General features: G+C 43.3%; 2 protein-coding genes across 2 annotated transcripts; one reads left to right on the top strand and one right to left on the bottom strand.

Annotated features, from left to right (window-relative positions):
- Positions 1–11,773: 11,773 nt before the first annotated feature.
- On the top strand, positions 11,774–13,810 carry LOC146175706 (endothelin-converting enzyme 2-like). Its single transcript, XM_084581190.1, has one exon. The coding sequence runs from the start codon at positions 11,774–11,776 to the stop codon at positions 13,808–13,810; it is 2,037 nt and encodes a 678-aa protein (XP_084437316.1).
- A 1,876-nt stretch (positions 13,811–15,686) lies between these two features.
- On the bottom strand, positions 15,687–19,051 carry LOC146175705 (uncharacterized). The gene is made up of 5 exons (XM_084581189.1): positions 19,043–19,051; positions 18,382–18,436; positions 17,424–17,467; positions 17,208–17,301; positions 15,687–16,180 (listed from the first exon to the last, which is right to left on the bottom strand). The coding sequence occupies exons 1-5, from the start codon at positions 19,049–19,051 to the stop codon at positions 16,047–16,049; spliced, it is 336 nt and encodes a 111-aa protein (XP_084437315.1). The 3' UTR covers positions 15,687–16,046.
- Positions 19,052–24,548: the final 5,497 nt, after the last annotated feature.

Here is a 24,548-nt window from a genome sequence, read left to right as displayed (position 1 = left end):
TCAGTGTGAAAGTTCAAACGGTCACAAAGTAAATCATCTGCACGAAAACCGAAAACAATTCCATTAAGTTCATATGTCAGTAAAAGAAGTGCGACACTCCATTCAACGTTTAAACGCAATTCTATCAATGAAGACAGACTTGATGGCGACATAGTAAAGTAGCTGCGATCCCTCATAGCAGCTACCAATACTTTGTCTAGCTGTAGCAGAGTGAAACGCACTGCGACTCGAGGTTCTGAACATATCATTCAACGCAGCCTTGAATGCCGTGAAAGTGTTTGAGCTGGTGATGCATATACTGTGGGATAACATCGCTTTCCATTTCGCTTCTCGGAGAGTCTACGAAACCTTTCTTGTGGTAACGTTATTGCAGACGGTACATTGCTATGTTCGGCATTTGTATTTTTCCTTGTCTTTTCAGCGGGTTCTGTGCTGGCCCATGCACGTTACCACCCTACCTTCCTCTTATTAATAATTTCCGCTGTCATCTACATAGAAATAGCTCGTGCTCTTCAGCTGATTTTTATTTTTTAATTTTAATTTTCATTCCATTAGGGGCAGTCATTTTATAATTGGAAACTGAACGAAAGTAGTAATTTGTCGCTTGTATGTACACTTCAACAATGGCCGCCAGAAGGCAACCGCTACATTCAGCTAAAATAAATTGGTTCGTAAATTACAGCACCTGTCTTTCAACTGTTCATTGTGAGCGCCTTTCCGAACTTGCGGAGCTCAAGTGATGAAAGCAAATCACAAGCGCATGAAGAAAAGCGCCTGACTAAGGGGACGTGCACATGTCCGGTTTTAAATGTACTTAGCGGCCTTCAAACTTTCCATCACCAGAACTGCCAGCTACACGCCTCTTCCCTCCCCGCGTTTCCAGGGGACGTAATATACGCCGGCACATTACCGTTGGTGTTACATTTAAATCGCAGCTTTGGTGGTCGTTTTTAACTGCACCATTCAGCGCTCAGCTCATTTATTTACAGCTTAAACAAACCTACAATTAACCAAAGAAGTTTACCATCCTGTTTGTATCACAGGATGCCTGCACATAATCTTTGAACACTTGTGCAAGATTACAGTACGCTGTCTTTTTGCGCCCAATTAAATTGTTCTAATACTCACGGTTTGACACGTGGTGACCAGTGAGCAGAGACAGGACGGGACCGCCGCTGTCAAAACAAAACAAAGTGCAATAAAATGCTCTGTCAGCTCATGTAGAATGAAAACGGGAGACAGGAAGCCACCGGCGGACCGGGTTCGTTCAATGCAACAGGAACATAAGTTTAAGCGCAAAAGTATTGACGCCTAAGGGCAGTCTCTTTAAAATCACTCAGGATAACGACAGGACGATTATAGACACTTAATTAAGCTTCCGGTTGTCACACACAGAATAATTAGTCGCATTAATTTTGAAAAATGTGCTTTTCTTGAGAGTTGTATGCTGCACCCGTGATAATGTGATAAGCGGAATATTTGAACATAATCCTTCTGTAGCGGCAACGTTCATTCGCAAGTAGTAGGATAAATATTATGATTCGTTTGTTTGCTGTTTCTTCTTCAGTGGAGGCAACAGATGAGAGCAGAAAATGTTGTTCCGGAAGAAAGGAAAAAATCTTCACCCAATTACGAACAACAAAACCTACACGCGCATTTAAAAGCTAATGATAGGTGTGGACAGCGTTTCACCCACCCCGTTAGCGAAGGGTTCGAAAAAACAAACAAACAATAAATCTAAAAAAAAAAAGAAACCGCAGTTGCTAAGTAGAAGCAAGCAAAGCTAATTAGCGTTGGCGTTACAGCACGCATAATCTAATATTGATTCAGGAATTAATTAATTACCATCGAACGTCTTGGAGGCGTGTGTCCAGCTTCAAACTCAACGACAAATGGCCAGATTTGAAGTTTCACTCAGAAGCATTTACCTGTACTCAGACTAAATCATCAAAAAAGCAACAGCGGTTGCGCACAACCGTACGGGTACGTCAGAGGCCAGCGAGAGGCGCGTTGATCAGAGCTGACGTGCTTTCTACAGGCATGCTGTCCGTTTGCACCGATTGCGGAAATACAACAAGATGTGCGGAAAGTGCATTTTTTTTTGCTCTACCAGAATTGTTTTGGATAGGGGCCTTGGCTACTCCGTACAAATTTCGGGCTTTAATGTTTCGCGGAGTTCTAGCACATCTACAGACGCTTCAGTACATTTACAATTTCTTAGGCTTGAATGAAGTAAAAACACGCTTCCTTGATGCGACCGACAGCAATAATGCGCCAGTTTCATTCCTGCAGTTTGCACCTGATTTTTTAAATACGCGGACCATTTGAACATGCAGTATCATTTCTTGTTCCTAAAACTAAAGATCCAGGTATCCATATTATCAAGAATGAACCATCAAAGATATAAAAAACCTGAGAGAACAGATCGAAGGAGCTAATGACCACAAAATATCAGCATACATTCTTATATGATTCTTGTAATTGACGCTTTGGTTTCCGTTATTTGCTTCATAATTGTATCGTATTCTTAAGACTATAGATCAGAAAATATACAAAGAAGCGGAAAAAATTGAGCTTTGGTTGCAGTCTCATCACTGGCCCATTTCTGATCAACATATTTGGTTTAATTGCAGACTGTTTTCGACTCTGGACAAATGCAGTTTTTCATGAAGTCAGTTAGTCGCATATTAACGCTTCTATTGCGTTTATCTGAGAGCCCCTTACTACTCCCTTGCGTTACAGTGAACTGGTATCCAGGTGTCATCAACATGTCCTTGTTTCACCACGCTAAGCGACGAATTTGTGGCTGCTGCACGTACAACGTAGACAAGATTAGTTCACCAAGCGTCATGGTGTTCTGATTTTCAACACCATACTGATCACACACACAAAAAAAATCAGCCCTAAGAGCTCACCAATTATCTGCAAATAGTTAAACGGTATTAAATTGTCTCAAATGGTCCCACTTCACACTGTGCGCCACTCACATGACCATCTACGCTTGCTGTGTGCCCCGCCGGTAATAATGCCAATCTGGCAAACTATTTAGTACAGTGTCATGTCCTAAAAGAATCGAGACATTTGCAGGTCTTAGTGAAGCAATAATAACTTTTGCGATTTTAAGTTAAGCATGTACTATGTGTCATCATCTAATAGATATTTCAATGAGATTATTGTTCAGTTTAAACATTTTTCGACTGTGTAAAATTGAGACTTACCATAGGCAAACACGAGAAACACCAACACTGACACAGAACGGGACATGACTACCGAACAACTGAGCAGTGTGTGGTGATGTGCAGGATGTGTAGGGACTATGCCTTTCCGTAATGGTTTTTAAACAGGGCTTCAATTCTAACGGAGCCCTTTTCGATGTGTTATGGCTTGTTCGACCAAAAATAAGCTGTGATACGTAGTTTCACTTTGCGCGCATGATCTTTTTTGTTATTTTTGTAGCTTCCGCACTACCACGTGCGCGAACGGGCTCTCACGGCAGTTCAGTTTTACAGGAAGCCACACAAGGCCGACGCCCGAGAACTGCGCAGAACTAAGCTGATGCGACTACCTTTCTTTCCAAAAAAAGATTTAGCCAGATGTCTCGCACGCGCTGCAGACCATGCTCACTGGAAAAGAAGGTTACTACTGTAAACAAAATCGGTAGAAGGATATAGTTTATTGAGGAAGGCTGAAGACAGTATTCCCTTACGAGGGTTGGAACTATGAGTACCCTTTTAAGCAGTCATGACACTGTTTTTTTTAACGATATTTATTGCCTCAGGGCATCAGTCGGGTATGAGATGAAGGATGAATGAATGATTAAATGAATGAAAAAAGTTTGGCTGATTCTAACTCTAGTTCGTGCTCATGATTTATGCGAGGTAAACACAGCGACATTTTTTTATTGACGTTTAGGGCAGGAAGTAAACGGGAATGCAGAAAAAGTTTATAGATTGGAGAAGTTGTTTTGTTTTTTAGCGCAGAAGCATTTTTTATGGGGTAAATTGAGAAAACAGGACGTATCGGTGAAGCATTGACCTTTGACCATTGACCTTTGAGGAGGCCTCTGGAAATTGGTATTTCGCATATGACACAGCCGGGCAGTGATTGGACGGCGGTTTCTGTGAAGTCACGAAACCACATGTGACGTCATAGATGGCAGGCGCTGCCAATTCGGCTGCCCTATTGAGATGGGAGGGCGAAATCCAGTCTTTCAGCACCCTTGCATTCCTGGTTAAATACTTCAGTAGAGTTAGTTGTTGGGATAGTTGGTATTCTTCTTTCCTTTGGCCGCGTGCCTTTGCGCTGAAAACTATGTCCTTAAATCTGGTTAAATACGTTGTTCCTAGGCCACGCTGGCACGTTCATGGCTTGGTTAAAGCGGGGCTTCATATCTATATCACTCATGGCAACTTCGGATGCATAACTTGCGGTCCTTCTCAGGACGGCACCTCTGTCCATTTGTAGTTGTCTGGTGACATGTACGAGCCCTGAATTGCCTGCAGATTCTACACCACCGGTCATAAAGTTGCTTCCTTATGTTTGCTATTATGAAACTTGCGCGTGGATTCACCCGACTCGCGTGGTGAGCCGGGCGAACTCGGCTTGCTTCGAAATGGTTACCGAGCCTGGCCCTTCGCGGCATTTGACGGAGGCTAGAATACGTATCTCAAAGCAGCGTATATAACAGCGATCGAGAAGGTTGCTACAACGTTATCTACACCTATCAGGACAAACTAAGCCAAACTAGTGATTTAAAACGTTATACTAGGTTCAGCCACGTGAAACAGTTGCAACGCTTTCTTTTGGACTCTGCACAACAATATTGGTAATTTAATAAGAAATTTCTACGCGCTGAGCGCCTATTTCTTGCAGCATAACCTAACATAACAAAAATCTACCTTTTATAATACACACAAGAGCAGAGAATTTTAACAATACCGGCCGCGCATGAAATTTTCGAGCTTGTATTGAATTCCTATTCTTTTGTTTTTACCATATTGTGTTCGCCGGTTTTGCCCCTTTTGACTGCTTTTGCTGTCCAATAATATTTTTTTCATAAGTTTATACATCCATCCATAGGAGGTCCCGATACAGCCTTGAGCTCTGGGACCTCCTTCTGTATTATTTATGTAATACCTGTTTCATGAATAAACAAACTTCTTCTTCTTCTTCTTAGAGAATGTCAAAAATTAGATCATAAAAAATGCCAAAGCTGAAATCGGTGGCTGAATGAAATTGTCTGTGTGATATACGTCGGGGGCGTCGCAAACATTTCCAGCCAATCTTAGCCACGAAGACTGTTAATGACCTAATAAGGACATTATTGATGACCTGATCATGAGTAGCGTAACATGACTAAAAACAAACCGCATTGTTTTCTTCGCACCACAATCCGGAAGCAACTTCTACTACCGAGAGACGATCGAGCGCTAGGTTACCTGTAAAGTGCATGTGTGCAGGTATGTAGTGGGACCATTTCCGGTGCACATCATCACTGCGCTCCATCACTACTATATATAGAGACAAGTTTACAATTTTTAACCTCCATTCGCTAAAAGAAATTGGGGCATTATACATGTCTTTTTGGCAAAGTTGCAGTGAAGTATTGTTTGTTTACAAATTTGGTGATTGATTTTGCCTAATAAGTCGAATATCAACATAAAAGAACCTCGCCATTTGCATTCCACCCGATAGGGCAACATCGTTTCGCATCTAGGATATTGGAGATAATGGTGTGTGTGTCATTGACGCATGTGATTGTAGCAGTGCCGACGCAATGGCAACTTGGCCAAAGAGCACAGCGTAGGTAACATATCATTTTACACATTCGTTTATTATCTTGAGCCTGCTTTATTGTCATGGTTGTTTACAGCCAGGTACTTGTTTAAAGAGTACTTCTGTTTTTCAGTGCTTCAGTGCCCAGCTCTCTTTCATTTATCGCGTACTAGCTTTGAGCCCAATAATGCCCTTCTAATGGATACCCTTATCTTTAATTTCTGTCTTTCCTTCATAGAGGACTAATAAATTGCCTAAAATCCCCCCCCCCCCCCCCCCGCAGCACGCATATACTCAAACCGAAAGGCCACTGCGGTGGTGTGCAAAATGAGACGCCTTCAGAACTCAGCCTGACCAACCATGAGAAAACAGCTGGCACTTATCCATGAACGTATATGATATGCGACATACCAAAATTTGAAAAAAGAACAGCTTATATGCTTGAACTTATGGGAATTAACGCTCGGGCATGGTCCTGTGATGCAAGTTTCATAGTGCTTTTGGAGGATCTAGTGCGTATTAAATGGGAGCACATAGCATTTTTGTTGTTAGGAGGACAGAAGAAGTGTAGAAAAGGGCATGTGCGTACTGGTATATGGTAGTTTGAAGGAACTGTGAGAACTAAGTGTGGAGTTACGGGTAATTTACTGCCCGCTAACATAGCTAATATTATAGTAATAATGATACGGTGGCGATTTCCATATGTTTGATAGGAGGCATAAACTGAAGGTGACACCGTACTATGTACCTCTCTGCGTTGTTGAAACATCAACCGACATGTGAAATCCACCATTAGTGTAGTAAGAACGCTTGATACTGTACTCTTGGATGATCTCAATACTATGGTAGGCAAAACGCTGGTTGATGAACACGCTGTAAATGACTATGCCAAAAGCTCTAAAAACAGGAGGATGGAGTTATTGCAAGGGCTCGCTGAACAAAACATTTTGCGGATCATAAATGACATTTTCCGCAAACGGAAAAACCTGACATCCACGCCGAAGAGCCCCAATGAGAATACTAAATTAGACCTCATATTGTGCGCTCGCTCTGGCACGTGCATGATGCGGAAGTGCTCGACAAGACACAGTGTAGAGTCCATGTGGTGGCGAGATATCGAGTGCAGCGCAGAGAGGAGTAGAGTCGTCTTTACTTCATGACGCGCTCTAAACGTCCTACTCACGCAAAGTCAGCGAAAGCTTTTCTCTGCAGATGCAACGCAGTCAGGATTATAGATTACAGCGTTTGAAGGCGCAAAGCTGCTTATGAGAGACGCTGTATAGGGGAATACTTTTGGATAATTTGGACACCTGGGATTCTTAACGAGCATTGAAATCGTGCAGCACACGATTGCATTGTTGACTTGCGATTTACCTCTATCTAAACTCGGCCGCTGATTCGGATCGAACCATGGTCTCCTCGCTCAGGAGTCAAGTGTCCTAGTTCATAGGTCACCGCAACCGTGCAGTCAGGATTTCCCTCAAATATCCTCAAAGCAGGGGCTGAATCATTGCTAAAAACAATGAAGCTGAAGTAGAGAACGCGAAGTGTGTGATAGGAAGCCTGGTCTTATAAACACGTGTTTGCAAAGTTTTGCACAGCCTCAAACAATTAGTGTTCTGTTCCAAGGTGATCGTTATGTTCAATCCTCCTTGTAGGCTGTCAGACCTGAGCGCAGTAGTGAGAGCAAAAGAGAAGAGGCGAAAAAGTATTATAAAACCAGAATGCACCAAGAGAGATCCATATTCGTTTAATAAATTCACCCTGTAATCCATGGAAGCGGGCCTTCTTTCAACATTTTAAGACATCGCTCTTCGCGCTTCTTGTGCACGTCCTCTGCTGCTTTATTCTGTGTCGAGTTTGTGAATGATGTCGTGCGACACTCAGTGTGCTTACTATCTCTGGATAATCGCCTGCTTTGGTTCCGAAATTGTATTCTCATAATGTTAATGATGTTAATGGGAGAGGAAAACGTGCAAATTTTCTTCCTCTGAGAGGAAAAATCGAGTTGAAGCTTTATTCTAAGTGCACTTTCATGCACTTTATGAGTGAGGCCCAAAAACAAACATTTGCCGTTTCTTTCAAAAGAACCACTTGTGGTGTGTACTTCAGTGTTTCGCATTGCGGCGGTGCTTAAATTTGACAGTAATACGTCTCCTGATAGCCCGCCATTCCACACTTTACAATATGGTGCTTTTTTTACACCAAGCAATCACTTAATAAGCATTTTCACTTTACTGAAGCTTTCAGATTATTGTTATATGTCAATTGATCTATCCAGAGGTTTATTCAAGGGGTGCAACTAAGGGGACAAGGGCACTGAGATGTCCAGTTGGTGGCGTTGTTGAATGGCAGCTGTTTTTTCAACATTCTCTCAAAATTTGATTTTGGCTTCCGTTTCGTGTTCTTATGGTAAGTGGGCTTGCAGTGACGGAGACCTTGTGAAGGTTGGAAGTAGGTGGAAGGCAGCGTTTCATAATGGGTAGAGATCTTGTAAAAAGCTGATGGATGGCGCCTATGGAAGGATGAGCGATAGCGAGGGTGGGTTGAAGATATACGTAGGTGGGCACCTCCCAATCCCGGAAGTGGTGAAATGGTGTCTGGTGCTGCTGAATTAAGTATAAAATGTGAAGCTGGTATGCTCATTACTACAACCTTCGCGGTAAAAGGATTCAATGAAGTTTTGGGTCTCCTAAGCTCATCCTTCATTCAAGTTACGCGGTAACGTTTATAACTCCCATCTGCGACTCCCCTTGCGGGTACACTTTTACGTGCATGCAGTTTCCACCTAACTTGTTCACTCATTCCTTATCTGTACCTGTACGGTCTCAAGCATAATTAGCATAATGTTGTCAGCTACCCCATTGTGCGCAAGTGCACGCTATATAGATATAGATAAGATATAAAGGCCAGTGCCATTAGCCACTACCTGTATTCAGAACGGGTAAAGACAAAATGCCTTCATCCACCCAATATAACATGTTGATTTTGAGAAGACGAAATCGCAGATGCGGAAGGTATCTGGCTTTCTTACATACAATCTGAACTCTACTTCGTCCCCTCCTTTACGCTCAGATGCTGCTCTCCTTCCTTGGTTCATCGCACATACCCGCGAGGAGGAATTGACCTAGGTTAACTGCACCCTCCTTTCTCCGATGCACACCTCTTTTTTCTCTATTCTACCATGTTTTCGATTACGTTCCAGTATGTCTAGGGCTTTTTAAAATCGTTGCTCATAACGCAGGAACACTTAAAATCTATTTATGTCACCCGCAAGATTACCTGTTATATCGTGACTTCTGTTTTTCGGTTTCGGTTTCATTAAGTTCATGTTTCGCTTTTCAGGATTGTATTTTACCTATATATTGGTTTCTGTGTATTTATTTGATACGTCTGGTCACGTGAACCGAGCACATGGACACGTGTGTTCGCTCAATAAATGTCAGATTCGTCCTCTCGCTTGTCGTGGGAACTCACGACTGACTCCCGGCTCCATTCTTCACGGCCGCCCCAGCCGACAGGACATTACCGCCTTGTCTCTTTTATGACGTCGGTTCAAAGAATTAAACAGCTAAAAAATAGGCACAGAAGACCATACGATTATATACTTTCGCTACTGAATGAACTGTAACGTTATTTGATCACATGAAACTTGAAGCCATCCTTAAATGTCCAAATAATGACCGTCCGGGCAGCTTCTCCCCTTGGCTTCCACTGATATTTATTACCGAGGAAGAAGAAAGCGACAGTGGGCGCACGCTCTAATTGTGTTCTCAGGGGAAGAAGCACTCATGCCACCGAAGAGCAGGGTGTTGAGTCACGGCCGCTCAGCTGCGCTAATTTCGCAAGCAGCATCGGTGAGTGGAACAGTTTTTTTAAAGCTTCTGTAGACCTCGTATTCAAATCAGGAGCCAATAACCTATAACTGGTGTCCATAATGAAAGCATTGAACCGTTTAGTTAGGTAGCGCTTGACGGAGGTTGCCAGCAAGCAACGCTGTAGTACCTTATTGTATTGGTATTTTGCGACTTTTACCAAATGCTTTGCGCATCTATCTTGTGGTAGATAGGAAAGTAATCTGTCATTCCTTTAATAGTTCAGTAGGGTAATTGGTGGGGGGTCACTGGGTTTAATGTTTACCACGCCATTCCGCCAAACACAATGCTTTGCGCGCCGGTGCTGTCGGTAATCATGAGATTGGTTTTAAGCCCTTTGGACACACCAGTATTTGTTCTCACTTGATTAATTTTCCAGGAATGCTTTTTGGACAGGGCGTACTTGCAGCACTGTCTTTAAACCGGTCTTTTTCTAAAGTGAAGCCTGCCTCTGAGACAAACCCGTAAATTACGTAGGTGGTGGGTTTATATTATGGCTCCGTTTGGAATATCTTTCTTTTTTTGCGTCTTCTTCTGACTACTGTCACCTGTGCCACCAGGATTGGCTGGCTACAACAAGCAGTGCTGACCGCTCCAAGCAGCTTGAAAGGCAGCGCTGATGATTCATGGGGGCGTGGCCGCGCTGCTTACACCCTGTGATTGGCGGGTTTCGACTTAAGTCGCTTGAGCTAGTTACAAAGATAACAAAATAAATACTCAAATCAGGCAGTGCAGTCAAATAGATTAGGGTGTACCTATTCTAGAGTCGTAGCTTGCAACGTTTTATTTTGTCTTCCTTCATTTCCTTAATGTGTCATCCCTCCCGGCTTACTGGTGATGTAGGCCATTCTGGGCGACGCCGTGTCTGGACACACACACACAAAAAAGGACAACCATGAAAACACAAAAACCGTATTCCGTTGTTCTCTACGATAGCACGTATTTTTTTTTTTTTTACGCGCTTTTCTATAAGTGCTCCGTTAAGACGCTGTGGGCAACAGTCTATTCCTATTGGTTTCACCGCGCTAACACATTGAACGACAGAAAAGACAAACACCACGGAGCGCGAACTAACAACTGGTCTCCGTGGTGTTTGTCTTTTCTGTCGTTCAATGTGTTAGCGCGGTGAAACCAATATGAATAACCAACTAGGCCCAATTCTCGCCATTTTAGCAGTCTATTCCTAATTTTGAATATAATCTTGATTACACTCTCATCTCGTTAATAGTCATCAGCTTTAAAAGGAATTGTAGCATCTTGCGCTATTGAAATTGGAGCTAAAGCTTATATATTTCTTTTCTTGCTACCGCGGTTTATTGGGCCTACGAAGTTCCGCAGCTATGCGCATTTGGGACGCAGCTCTATTCTACTTTCGTGCCGCAACTTCAGCCTAACGCTTTTACTAACGCTGTTTTGCGCCGAGCTGCACTTTTATTTTTGTGATTTCTGGACGTGCTATTTCTTAACCTTTGACGCTTTTCTTAGTCGTACGTAACGTTCCAACGGTGAATTTAAAATGTATTCACAGAGCACATACCGTGTTTCATGGAACTCGGTAAGTTATAGCTATATGTTAGGAAGCCTATTGAACTAACGTACCCCGCTACCTGTGGCCAATATATCACGAACCCAGCCGATATAAGCAGTGTTCCTGCAGTGCAAAAGGGCACTTTTTCTTACTGGCTTACACCCTCTTATGAAAATGATGCGTGTTTTGTATTTTGTGGTACAGTTTTATTCCTTCACAGGTGTAATATTTAGGCGATTTCATTCAGAAAGTACAGTTTCCATTGTGGTAATCACAAAATGCACTACACCGCATTGATAAGAGTAATAAATTTAATTATTCGTTACCGCATCCCAGTGCCGTTGTGGATGCAACGCCTAAAGCTGAATAGAGGCTCTTCACTGGAAATGTTTTTTTTTTTCCAGTGAATTCGGTTCTCGCGCTCAACTCTGTCAATAAAAATTATGTGACACTCCCAATGCATTAACTTTTGTTATCGCCTTGATCCCAAGGCGATCAAAGGCTTGAATCTATGGAGATAAACTAGATTAAAATTATACAATAAATTCTGAATTCAGTTAGAGTTTCCGGCAATATTGCTGCCGGGAATCTAAGCATGATGCTAACGGGATATGTTACAAATGTTTCACAGCAAAATCTCGCATCGGGGATAACCGTAATCCGGCCGTCATGCCCCTGGAACGTCACCTGCGTTCTGTGCTTCCTGATGGCAGCCGCCTCCGGTTCATGCGCCGCATTCTACTTCGGCGCAGGCGTCTTCAATTGGCTGCTGCCGATGCGTGTCTGCCTCACTCCCGGATGCATCAAGCTGGCCGACCACATCGCAGCTTCTATCGACATGGGTACCGATCCGTGTGACGACTTCTACCTTTTCTCTTGTGGTGCTGCCGACCTCACGGTCACGTCTCCGTCGTCCAGGGATCCCCGCGAGCGCATCCTCACTAGAGTACGTGCTGTACTTGCTAACTGGGCGCTTGAATATGGAGCGCCAACGCATCTTCAGAGCTCTGCTTCCCTCTACCAGGGATGTTTGGCCGTCGTCAGAAAACAAGTGAAGGACGTAGGCCCTCTTTTGCAGTTCTTGCGGAAGCAGAAGATTGACATCGCCAAGGACTATGCCTTCGCCGAACCTCTAGGCCTAGTCTTGAAGCTAGCCGTTCGTTACAACATCAACACTCTGTTCGAGCTGGCGGTCGAAAAACGGCTGCTCGCCATACGCCGTCGACTAGCGCTCGGTGAATGGACCTTGCAGCGCCTGGTGCTTATTAAAAACCAGACGTACGACGACTACATGGCAAATGCATTTTCTCTACTCGGCTTTATAACTGCCGCTAGGAATAAAGTTGTGGTCGGGTCGGTCTGGCATGCTGAGGACGTGGTTCTCCGGCTGTTCTCCAAAATGAAGAAGGATGATGAGACGTTGGTGTTCTTCAACCTCACCGAACGCGGAATCCTTGACCGTCCCGAGTGGAAGGTCCACTTGGGGCGCTTCTGGGACAGGGTCGCTGTCAAGGGCCCATCCATGGCCGCGTTCCTCAACCGAATCTTCGGAGAAATGACACCATTGTCGGTCACTCAGTACGTCGTCTGGGAGATAGTACGACAGCTCGGACCATTCACAGACTTCCGCTTTCGAATGCCGAGCGAATCCGATGCCGACACCGAAGAACGCTGCTTTAACGCTGTTTACGGCATCGCTGGTCTTGCACCCCTGGCGGTCGTCATGGCTCAGGACATCAGCTCCGACAGTGTGAGAGCAGCCGCCATGTTCTTGAAGAGGATTTTAGGAAACTTGGGCGCCGCCGATGTGCCCATACGAGTACTCGACCCGAGACAATTTCTCGAAGAGGAGTTGTCCACCTCTGCACCAACTGTTGATATCGCAGAACTCAGCATCAATGATTCCTTTTTGACGTCTTACCTCAAAGCACTGATGGCCTATAAACAAAAGGAGCTGGACTCACTCGAGTCCATTCAGCCCGTCCTTACAAAAGAACACGTTCTTTCTACCCGGCCCATAGTCGAAGGTGGTCACGTCACAATTCCGACCTCCTTACTCAGTCGACCTTGGTTTTCGCCCGATTTTCCAAGAGCTTTCAACTACGCCGGTCTTGGCTTTGCAGTCGTCGAACAAATGACCCAAGCCGGTATCAAGCTCAGAGTTAAGCACGCACCACGACCCCGGATGCCGTGGATTCAAATACCAGTGACACCAGCTGGTTGCAGATACAACTCTAATCCTTCAGCTCGAGCAATTCAAGTTCTGCTGCAAGAGCTTGAAGTAGACAACGACGATCGCACTCAGTTGCTACCTGGATCACTGGAGGCGTTCAACGAGCGGCAACTTTTTTTCCTTGCCATCTGCGCGAGTGGCTGTGAGCGAAATGCCACTGCCAGCCGGTGCAACGACGTGCTCCGAAGCACGTGGCAATTCGGCAACACATATGAGTGCCTCGCGGGCGAGTACATGCATCCCAGAAATGTGTCTCGCTGCTCGCCGGCGCCACCAACCACCTTGCAGTCGCTTTTCACGGGAGAGTTAGTGAGAAGTGCTGCTCAAAAGCTGTTAAAAAAAGCTGCTACTAATAGAACCTTGCAGTACCTACGGCCCCTGTTGAAACATCAGGACTAATACGTGGGCTCCACAGGACGGTTTGTAAGTGCGGGGCAGGTCGTTCGCCTTCGATGTTTTAGTTCACAGATTATGTTAGCTTTGTAATGTCTTCATTCACATCCTCGTTTTGCTTCCACTGTAACAACTTTCAGAATAGTGATGGACTGTGCGTCAACAGAGTTTTTATTAGGATATCTTTGCTGTTCTCCCAATTCTTATTAGTTATCTGCCCAGTGAAAGTTTACATAAGAGAATAAAATAACTGCATACATGCTTTGTGATGTTTGCCTATTGACCTGTGTTGAATTACGAGTATATAAGTATGAACTGTTATCTTTAAAATGGTATGTCATCCTTGGGAAGTGAGTGCACTCTTTAAACATTTTCCTTCAACTGAAAGGCTGCATCTAATAAGGATTGGGAACACTCAGTTCGTTTTGTGTTGTAAACGATTAGACGCTTGTCACATTTGTTTTATTGCCAAAATCGCCTGTCGAGTGGTGACGCGCTCATAAGATGGGGAAGCACTTTAAGGGGTGCTATCAATCGTCTATATCTTTCCAGAGTAAAATCTGCTCGTGTGCTGCACATTTTTCAAGACGCTGCCACATTGTTTTAAAGATCCTAACTTTGTTAAGTTACGAACTTAATTTGTTAAGGTAATTTGTTAAGTGGACGGCCGAGATGTGCATGGCCTTCGTCGAGTGCATTGAAGCGGTGACCTTTTTTTGTTCAATGACATCTCAACTGAACCGAATATACATTTTCAGTTTTGCTGGCAAGGTAAGCGTTGGTCCAGTGGTGAGCAAGTTGCAGCTAAGCTTCTATATTCTTGTAGTAGGAGATCAGTGAGAATACCTTGAAAATTTGTGCCCATCACTGCTTTTAACGGTGTGTACAAAATATCAGTGTGTGAAATGATGTACTACGCATATGCCGTTGGTATTGAAAATTCCTTGCTTTTTGTTTAATTTTGGGTTTGTTTAAAGCGTTATTGTAGATTGGTAACCTCGCGTTCTGTGGCGTGGTAGGAGTGAAAATAAACATGCCCGGTGCAAAGAAGAAATGCCTATTGGTTCCTTTTCTTTTCCATAATGAGAAAGCAAATAGTGAACGATTACGCGCGAAATGGCTTCGCCTTCTCGTTAGATATTTAAAACTATTGCGGTGCGTAAAACGGTGTAAGGGCTTCATTTATGGGGTTTAACCTCCCAAAGCGACTCGGGCTATACGTGAGGCGCCATAGTGGAAGACTCCGGAAATTTTGACCATCTGGGGTCTAACGTGCACTGACACCGCACAGTACACGGGCGCATTGCTTTTGCCGCTGCCGGGATCCAATCCAGCATCCTTGGGAACAGTAGTCGAGCGCCCTAACCACTGCACCACCGCGGCGGGACAGAAGGTATAAGTACCTGGAAAAAACATTCTGGCTGCCGTGAATTTTTTTCCGAAGCCATTGGTTTCATTAGTGCGCTTCATAGCGGCTCAACTCCAGTAGCCAGAAGTCCAATCTAAAAAGCCGCATTATCATTGCGTCTGGGCAAATGACAACTTTACATAATTCCTGCTCGGTTGTATGTAATCTCACCAATAGTCAAACTGATCTAGTCGCTGAAATTTCTAACCCAAGTAAGATTCTGTACGTTTCCTTTTCTTTTACCACCAAAATGAATATATTCCATTTGAGTTTGTGTTTCTCAATCCCCGGGATATTGTTTTGGAGCTTAAATAAGCTAAATTGGGATTAATGGAAGATTGGATTTGTAATTGCACCTACCTTGCCTATTGTTCACTCCATGTAACTGACATATTAGAAATTTTCTATTAATCAACCCGGTAACTCTACTCGCCAGCTTGCCGTAATCAACATTTGAAAAAGATTAGAGACGAGGTTTCTGGGCACGTTTATTTAATGAATATAAAAATACCCACTTCCCACTATGCATCGTGAGCTATATCCTATGCTTGTTTTGCGAACTATTTTCACAGCTGGTGCAGTTTTCTTGACAACAGGCAAAGACGACAAAGGAGCCGAACACGGCACTTGCATTCTGGCTACCTGCAATGTTGTTCGTAGGAGAGTAGTAGATTAATGGCGCGCCGCGTCAACTCACATTATAATACATCAGGCATTCAGTAACATATACCAGCAATGGTTAACAACGCTAAGGTTGTCAATGCCTACTCGAAGGTCCGCTAATATATTTGCATTGGCTAATACATGTAGACTCTGACTTCGACTGTTTTCCCTTTAAGTGGGCGATGAAGGCGGACCGGTGAGAACCGAAGCGGCCGTCACGCAAGAGTCGCAGGTGTACCCGGTCACGTTATCGACGCGCACAATGCTGTGCGGACTGCACAGGCGATCGGACCGTTTGAGAACACCTGGAAATAATATTAAAAAATAAAGATTGGAGATTCCGACATCCGGAGACCAAATGCGATATGTTTAGCGGACGTGAAGTATTACTGTCATTGTTTTTGCCACGATGGTTGAATCACACTACTTCAATGCACCTACATCAGTTTGACTATTGCCAGTTTGAAAACTGTGCACCAGCTACTATAGCTGTCTGCTATTAAGTATGTAGAAATAAGCCGACAAATACCCTCATCACTCATACACGAAACCCAGGCCAAATTTGTTTGCACTGCAAAGGTTTGCATCGCTAGAAACAAAGGTGTGATTTCTGCTCACATCAAATTCCAGTGACGCTAAGATTACTAGAAACCTTCTGGAATATGAACTTGAACATTTTAAACGCAACGGTTGGTAGCACGCGTACGGGCAGCACTCCATGAAGCACCCATGAAACAATCGGTTGCCCGTAAAAAAACAAACATGAAACATACGTAAATTTAAACTTCCTGACGAACGCTATAGTATTTAAAAAATAAGCGCTATTTTCAGGGCAATTAAATAAATCAAAGGCAACCTCGGTACTGCTTCAGTCGAAATATCACAAAATTATCTCTCTCAAAACGATCTTGTTGTCATCGGTAGTGAGGCGTAATATTCAGAAATAATTATTTCTCAATTCCTGACCTATTAGTGACCCAGGTGTGTGGCACAGTGGCTAACAAGTTCTATAGTGCCAAATTGCACGAGATAGTAGCGTTCTTAGATGTGGTGGAAAAGTGAATGCATTGTGCGGTTTCATTCAGCGTGAAATGAAATTAAAATTTCGCAGCATTTTATTGCAGCCTCTCTCAGAACTAAGTTTCAGCTGGGGCGTTGAACACCATATCAGACTAAAATATACACTAATTAACGTTGCCATCTGAAGATCTTTTTGCCATCGACAACAAATTATACGGGATGAGCAAATAAATGATGTCGTTATACAACGAAAATCTACGCAAAAGCTTCTGCAGCATTTCAAAGGTTGCAATTGTGCAATGTAGCACTTACAGTAAGCCTGGTGCATTCCGTAGCAAGGACACTGCTCGCATTTTCGCTGGACTGATCCGTAGGCGCAGTATTGGCTGGTTGGACACCTGGGACCCTGCGTTTTGAGCATCGGAAATTGTGACAGGCTAAGCAAGCTAGCCTTGTGCAAGCAGTCTTGTTTAAGCATTGTGATGCCTGAGGAGTCGCTCAAAGAAATGGCGTGAATGCCAAGGTTACCTGCGAACCGCCGCACTTCGTCTCCTCGTTTTCAAGGATTAGGCCTGTGTCGGAGAGAGGAAGACAAGAATCGCCAAATGTTTTGAAAACGTAACCAGCGCTGCGTTTGTTTTGCCCAGCAGAAAGGAACTTTACGAAATCTGATGTGACAGTAAGCAAACACCTTAGGGTAAGCATACGCATACGCTTCGTTTCTGGGCATATAATTGTAGCGGGTTACCAAGATACTTTGTTGGGCGAGTTGGTACTTATTCATTAATAATTTAAACAGCGCGAACACGAAGACAAAGGACAAAGTTGTGAGTCAGCGCTTGTACTTTGGCTTTCTTTTATCTTGTCCTTTGTCTTCGTGTTCGCGCTGTGTAAATTAATAATGAATTGTAGCGGGTGTCATCCTTGCTGCTACGGACTTCGCGGTGGGAGTTACTGTCTTGGTGCTACCCGGCTTGTTCGAATTCTTAACAGATGCTACCTGATTTATGTTGTGAAAATAAACACAAGGGCCCCAGCTGCATATCTCAATTTAAAAATCGTGAGATACGGCCACCAGATCGCCACTATATAGCGTTATTGCATGGTTGGCACATCGAACCGTTTTAATAGGGTGACGCTGGCGCCCATCGGCATATGTTACATGCTTATTTAATTCGAAATACACACATATATACCCAACGTAGGAGCACATATGTTGAGAAGGGATCGTTAAGTTGTATACATGATTCAACTGGCGCAAAATATACGGACATAATGTATTACACAACGGTACGAAATATAAAAGTAATCCCTAAATATAAATCAAAAAATGAAAAAGGAATGCTGAAACTGGTCGAAGGGTGATGCGAAATATGAACACAAATTAATGGTCAATAGATTATCTCTAGTCAGCATCATATGTTTGAGTGTTGCTCTAACTGTATACAGCATTGTGCGATGGCAATTAATTTTTTTTTAAACTCACACTCATACGGCGCTTCGTTGCAGTCTCTTATTCGGCACTTGTAGTCATCTTGGCACTGGAAAAACAATGTGAAGCGAAAAACAAGTTTATTTTACAAAAATCACGTGTACGAAAGGAGTCCGAGTAACAGTCATTGCCAGAGCATTACCAATTTACATTCCAAACCGTTTCAATGCCGCCTGGTAGATTTTCTATACAATATGCTCTTTGGTCCTGACCGGGTAAAAGCAATCAATAAATATCTCTTAAACGTTCTTTTTTATGGCTTCTGTTAACTTAAATAGTATGACACACACCATTAACCGCCAAGCGCACCATACGATCAGGAAGCGTTGTGAACTCAATTGGTTGCTGAACTTATGAAAAGGTTACGACACATAATTCTTAGTTCAGACGGTAGCAGCAGGACAAGAACTTTCAATGACTGCAGAGCCGCTGCGTTGATAAGGTAAAACGCACAAACTCTCTACAGTCGCTCACATAGGCTAATATGCGGCGACATTCACTTTGACGAACACCAGTTGCTGTAGGAGCGCTGTGCCTAGTGTAGGTTGATAGGCGCAAAAACCAAGGCTCAGACAGCAACGACAAACGTAGCATTTTCTAGGAAAAGCGACATTTATCTGCGAAATCCAGTAACGTGCGGGAGTGTTCTGCCTACCTCATGCATCCTGTATGCATATATCGCGGGCGAGTTCCTCTACTTATGTTGGCCATTATCGGCGCTAACGATTCTGATTTCAATATTTCGAGGTCATTAAAAGTACCAGAATATGTTAGCACAGCTGCAGGTTACCAAACAATTTTTTATTTGTGATACTTTCAGCGTCGCTATATTCCCGATGCTAGCACCATCGCCAGCTTGGTTCGGTAGCCAATAGAATATGAATACTAGCGCAGGACTTTGTTCGTCTTATGATATTGCTAAAAAATGGCTTATACTATAGTGCCGCGAGACCTTCAAAACTAGCTGTATTTGTTGTTTTTTAGCAGCCACCGGCACGCGGCCTTATCACTCTGATTCTGGCACACGTATCAATTCTGTATTCTTTGTTTGTTAATGCTCGATGTCGCGAGACGCACCTTTTTCAGTTCCTTTGTCGCGCAAGATGCGCCGAGATCTCTCGAAGATTCCGGCCACTCGCGTATATTTATACAATGTTCCAGGTTGTGCCAGTGACAGTTTGCGACGTTGTCTAGACGGTTCTGAGCAACCTTTAAATTGAGCGTTTATGTGTGCGACAGGCATTCTTCGACGATCGACGAGCACGTTTGTTGCTATCGCCGCCGCCGAGTTGCATAGTTCTTTTGCGGGAGCAAGTCAGCCCAATAAAAAGTTAATATCAGTACCATCACTCCTGTGTCCTCTTTTGTTGTCTACGGCCTTGTCACCACTACGTAACATCTGGTGGAGGTGCGGGGTATTACTCCCCCATTCCTGCTTTCGTCTCAAAAATTAATTTTCAGCAAATAGGTTCCAGTATACATGAATGAGACGGAAAGAAAGCATGGCGTCGGCGGCCGGAAGCAAAGATTTGTTCTACCCATTATGAATCACTACCAACTAGCCCAACTGACCATTCTACTAAAGCGATTTCTGAGTCAGAAGGATAATGCTGTCGTCGCAGGACTTTTCACGGGTACGAGAATGTCTTTAAAAAAAAAAAAAGAGGATATTTTAGCATCACAAAACGGCATGTCTGGCCAGCAGAAACAGGCTCAGATATTGTGCGCTTTCAATATTTGCGCTAAAAAGAGCACATGATGCGTTTTCTACTGAATCAATTTCTGCCGGTTTCATTGATAGTACCGCGCAGGGTTACGAGATGCAGTCGAAGGCAGCATTCAGTTGCACAGACGAATGAGTGATAACAGACAGCGCAGGCACTGAAAAAGCAAATATATAAGTAGTTTCCTTACGGAGCATGAAGTCATGTTTACGTGAATGCCTGAAATTAGAATGCAGCGATTCAAACCTTGCTCCTGCTAGCACGCCCCTTACTACTAGAAGACGAGCGACAAAATGCACCCTAATCCTAGCGCTCCCTCCTTCCCTCCCTCTTGATTTGAGAAACAGACAGCCAGTATACTGATCCGTATCAGTACCAAGGAAGATTGTTAGAGCAAAACTGACTTAGTTTCGATTTCGATTTTCCCATTACATAGAGAGGGCAGCACATTCTATTTAAGGAGGTTTTACTGGGACATGATCGCTTTTATCTTTCTGGAGTGCGCATATCAAAAGAAGCATGCTACAAGAACGTTTAAGGTTACCGAGAACTTCATACCTAACGATACCTAACATGTTTTTACTTACACAGAAATGCATTAAGAATTTGTTGACTGCTTGTTTATAGTTTTAGTTATGTTGCAAAGCTGCAGATGAAAAGTGATGACTACTAAAAAAAATGTGCTGCTAACCATGGGATAATTGACGACAAGTTTAGGTTTTCAGAAATCGATAAATTGCCCTAGTCGAATTAACACGAGGCTATGTCTGCTTAAACTAAGGAATAGGAAAAAAATAAAAACAAAATATTGAACCCCATTATTCTTAGTGCCGCTTTATTTCAAAGGCTGACCTCAGTGCCATAGCTTCTTTCGCGCACATGAAGATATATATCTACAGAGTGCACTGAGTGCGATGTTCGGGCTTACAGTATTTTTTGGTGTCACACTGTGAATTTAATGCATAATTCCAATGAGTGACGCATCTCCTCTGGTTGGTGCAGTCAGCGTCCTGTGCAGAGAAAGAGAAAAAAATGGTAATGCTAAGCTGTGCGACATAGCGCATCAGGAAGTGCGAGCTGACTCACATTTGCTGCCGAATGGTCGGGAGCTTTTTTATTTCCTTTGCAGCAACGGAGTATCAGCAACTGGGCTGCTATGCATAAACCACAATGTGAAACTTCGTGTGGCGACATAAATCAGCAGAAGCTTTAGCATCGAACAAATTATGGATTTGTGTCGCCATCAATGGCACCTTTTACAATGGTATATTTTAAGTAATTGTTACAGATTGGACATTTACCGCAATTCACTGTTACTTCGAAATTCGAGTATAAAAATGAAACGGCGAGGCTTTCGCGCCATACATTTCGCCGATCCTCCACAATGTTAAGACAGAGTCTGGCTGGTTGTAAAAGTTATCTGCGACACAGAGCATCATAGCAATAAGATGACACACAAAGTTTTGAGTGAGTACTGTACCCCTACTTTGCAAAAGGTTAAGTTCCGTGACTTGCTTGTTTTGATTCTAAATGAACTGTGATGTCGAAAATCCTGAAAAAGGCGTTTGTTGCAGCAAACTATTTGTGAAAGCGAAAGAGTTGCGCGAAGTAAATTTATCAACATCAATATTGTTTTCCTACTCACTCTTATGCACGAGATGAAGTCTTCGGAGTGTTGATGCACTGCAACTGTTAGGAAAGATTTTTGAGCTTTTAATTTTTTTCTTTCCAACAAAATATCTTACATGCAGAATGTTAAGCTCTGGCACGAAACAGTTTCCGAAGGAAGTGAAAAAATTGCCCTAGACACACGTGTTTCAGGACTGCGGAGGGCGCGTTATGTACGTTGAACACACGTACCTTACGGAATGCTACAAAGTGCGCCGCGTATGCATGCGTGCCGCAAAAGACTCTTGTAAAGCTAAAACCAGTGCGTACCGAATACTTCGATGGTTTGCGCTATCTCGATCCTATGGAAGGAAATAGTGTTCCTCAACTGCAGCCTGTGCGGCATACTTCACTCCTCTGATACTGCAGTTTGACAGTTCTAAATAGTTATCTCGTTCAGAAAAAAAACGAATGCGTTTAAATAAGTCATGAGAGGTACGTAGTCTTGGCCCTGCGACGTTAAGCTACGAATTCTATTCAGTAAGGTCCATTTGGTTTATTATGAGAGGTAGGTAACCTTTGCAATGAGACATCTACCTAGGAATTTCTTTGAACCAATTTTTGTTAGGGTTTATTACATTAAAGTCACCTTAAAGGTGGATGTATGTATGTATAAAAACAACAAATACGTCGTGATATGCAATCATTTAACAATATGTTCACTTAAAGGTTTTAAAGGCGAAGATGGGCAGGTGCCAGTCGTATGCCATGGAGAAGCCCCTAAACGGAATTACGATAGCGTACTTACGGAGTACAGTTAGTGAATTGACGATTACTACGTAGCCTAGCATGTTCTGAAGATCGTTGTCGGCGTCTCGTCGTTAACGCCGCCCCGAACTTCTTCTTCACTGAGTCGTAGAACGCGACAATGATTACATTCGTCTGTGGCGCCGCCCATAGGTCGAAGAAAAGGTGTGGTGCACTGAGCACTAGATCTGACAGAATATGAACGGGAAAGGGCATTATTTTCGGAATGGCTCACACAATGAATTTTGAAGGGCGACCGCGTAACTGGGGTACTAATCGAAGCGTGCGATTTGGGGGATTAGGGTTGCCTTCCTTCCATTAGTGATTCTTGTTCGCGATGATCCTGCCAGTGAGTAAACCCGAATCCATTTGTTTTATTTTGCAGTGTGGGTAACCTACCAACGGCGCTAGACTGTACGCATGCGCATTCGATTTATCTGCCGATGTGCTCTTGTTGGCACCGGTGGTTCGTGTAACGTTCGAAGTACATAAGACAGAAAAGAGCGCAATAATGGGTGACATTAAACTCAGTTCTTGAATTCGAAAGATGCGCGAGAAATAAGTAATATTTGGGGCACAAGTGCCGTTTACTGGGCGCTGACTAGCGGTCTGATGTAGCGTTGCAAATGACGTTATAACTGCATAAGTTTTTATGTCATGTTCAAGAAGTGTCTCCCGAGTGTTTTAAACCAGGGTGACGTCACCAGCCTCCCACCCTCGTTTGTTTTTATTGTAGCCAATTTTAGTCATACCGATCAATTCTGACTGTGAAGTTGGAATGATGGAGTATAATAACCTCGATCGTGGTTACTTACTAAAGTGAAAGGAATGTAATCAACACAAGTTCCTCGTGAAATTCGGTTAGAGGAAGGAGTTGCTCCCAGTTATTCCACCATGTGAACCATCTAGTGGAGCGCGCTGTTCACTTCAAATGATCCATGTTCGAACTGCCTGTAATGAAAGCAACCTACTGCTGCTCATATGCGACATACTGAATCAATAACTGAATTAGTGACTTCCGTAAAAGGCAGATAAGGTTGTTTACATAATGAGAAGTTAGAGCATGAAGCACGTGACCTGCTTTCCGAGTACACAGCGCGTGTCAGGTGCTCGATGTTTTTTTTTTTTTTTTTAACGAAACAGCTTGCGGCGATTATGTGAATCAAGCGCGCTCTGCGGGCGGCAAGAAAGGCCGTCATAGCTTCGCTGCACCTCGCCAGCTCTGGGACTAAAATTAAGAGTTAGTCACGTTTTCTAACATATATTTTTTTTTTCGGAACGAACCTGATTACAAGCTGCTATAGTTTGCATATTGCTATAGTTTCAGTAGTATATATATGGTGGTGGCAAGAAATTTAACCCAAAAATAATAGGCATAACTGTTCCATCTCTGCTGCTCCTTCGATTAACCTATAGGTAAATAAACACGGTCTATACATAGCCGATCTGGGCGAATGAAGGTGAGGTACGCGAGCAGAGTCTCGGGCGAATTCACGAGGTGGCGTGACAAAAGAAGGGAGCGTGGGATAGACGAAGCCGCTCTCGCTAAACGCAGAGAACGCAGCTGTTTCGGACATAATAATAATGATAATAATAATAATAATAATAATAATAATAATAATAATAATAATAATAATAATAATAACTTTATTTACCATCAACGTTTACATGATGGCGGGAGCCTGGAGTAAAAGCTGCCTTACGGCAGCTTGACAAGGCCTCAAGCTCCCCACTTTGGCAATGGTACATCAGCGGTCTTATCACAGTTGATAAAAACATTTGCGAAGCAATTAATCAATGTATGATAAATAATCGCGGGTAGAATTGAAAAAACAAAACAAAAAACAACAACAACACAACACTGCCTGATGTATACAATGCATTGTTTTGGATTATGGAATACGGGAAATAAATACATAACACAAGCAATACATTCGAAGCAATACATAGCACAGAAATAGATAGCGGAAGCATATGAAAGAGAAAAATCGTTGGAAGAAATGTTCACATTTGAAAGCAATT

This window comes from Amblyomma maculatum, chromosome 10 (assembly GCF_055883805.1).
Source record: "Amblyomma maculatum isolate TAMU_Amacu chromosome 10, ASM5588380v1, whole genome shotgun sequence".
Lineage (NCBI taxonomy): Eukaryota > Metazoa > Arthropoda > Arachnida > Ixodida > Ixodidae > Amblyomma > Amblyomma maculatum.
The sequence above is the reverse complement of the archived record's forward strand: the minus strand, read 5'-3'. Positions and strand labels throughout refer to the sequence as shown.

Bases quoted from the DNA above. Each gene is read 5' to 3' on its own strand.
- LOC146175706 (XM_084581190.1), top strand. From the start codon at position 11,774: ATGATGCTAACGGGATATGTTACAAATGTTTCACAGCAAAATCTCGCA.
- LOC146175705 (XM_084581189.1), bottom strand. The intron at 17,468-18,381 runs GTGAGTTTAAAA...TCTCCGACACAG, and splicing joins CAACGAAGCGCCGTATGAGT to GCCTAATCCTTGAAAACGAG. The intron at 17,302-17,423 runs GTAACCTTGGCA...CTCAAAACGCAG, and splicing joins CGAAGTGCGGCGGTTCGCAG to GGTCCCAGGTGTCCAACCAG.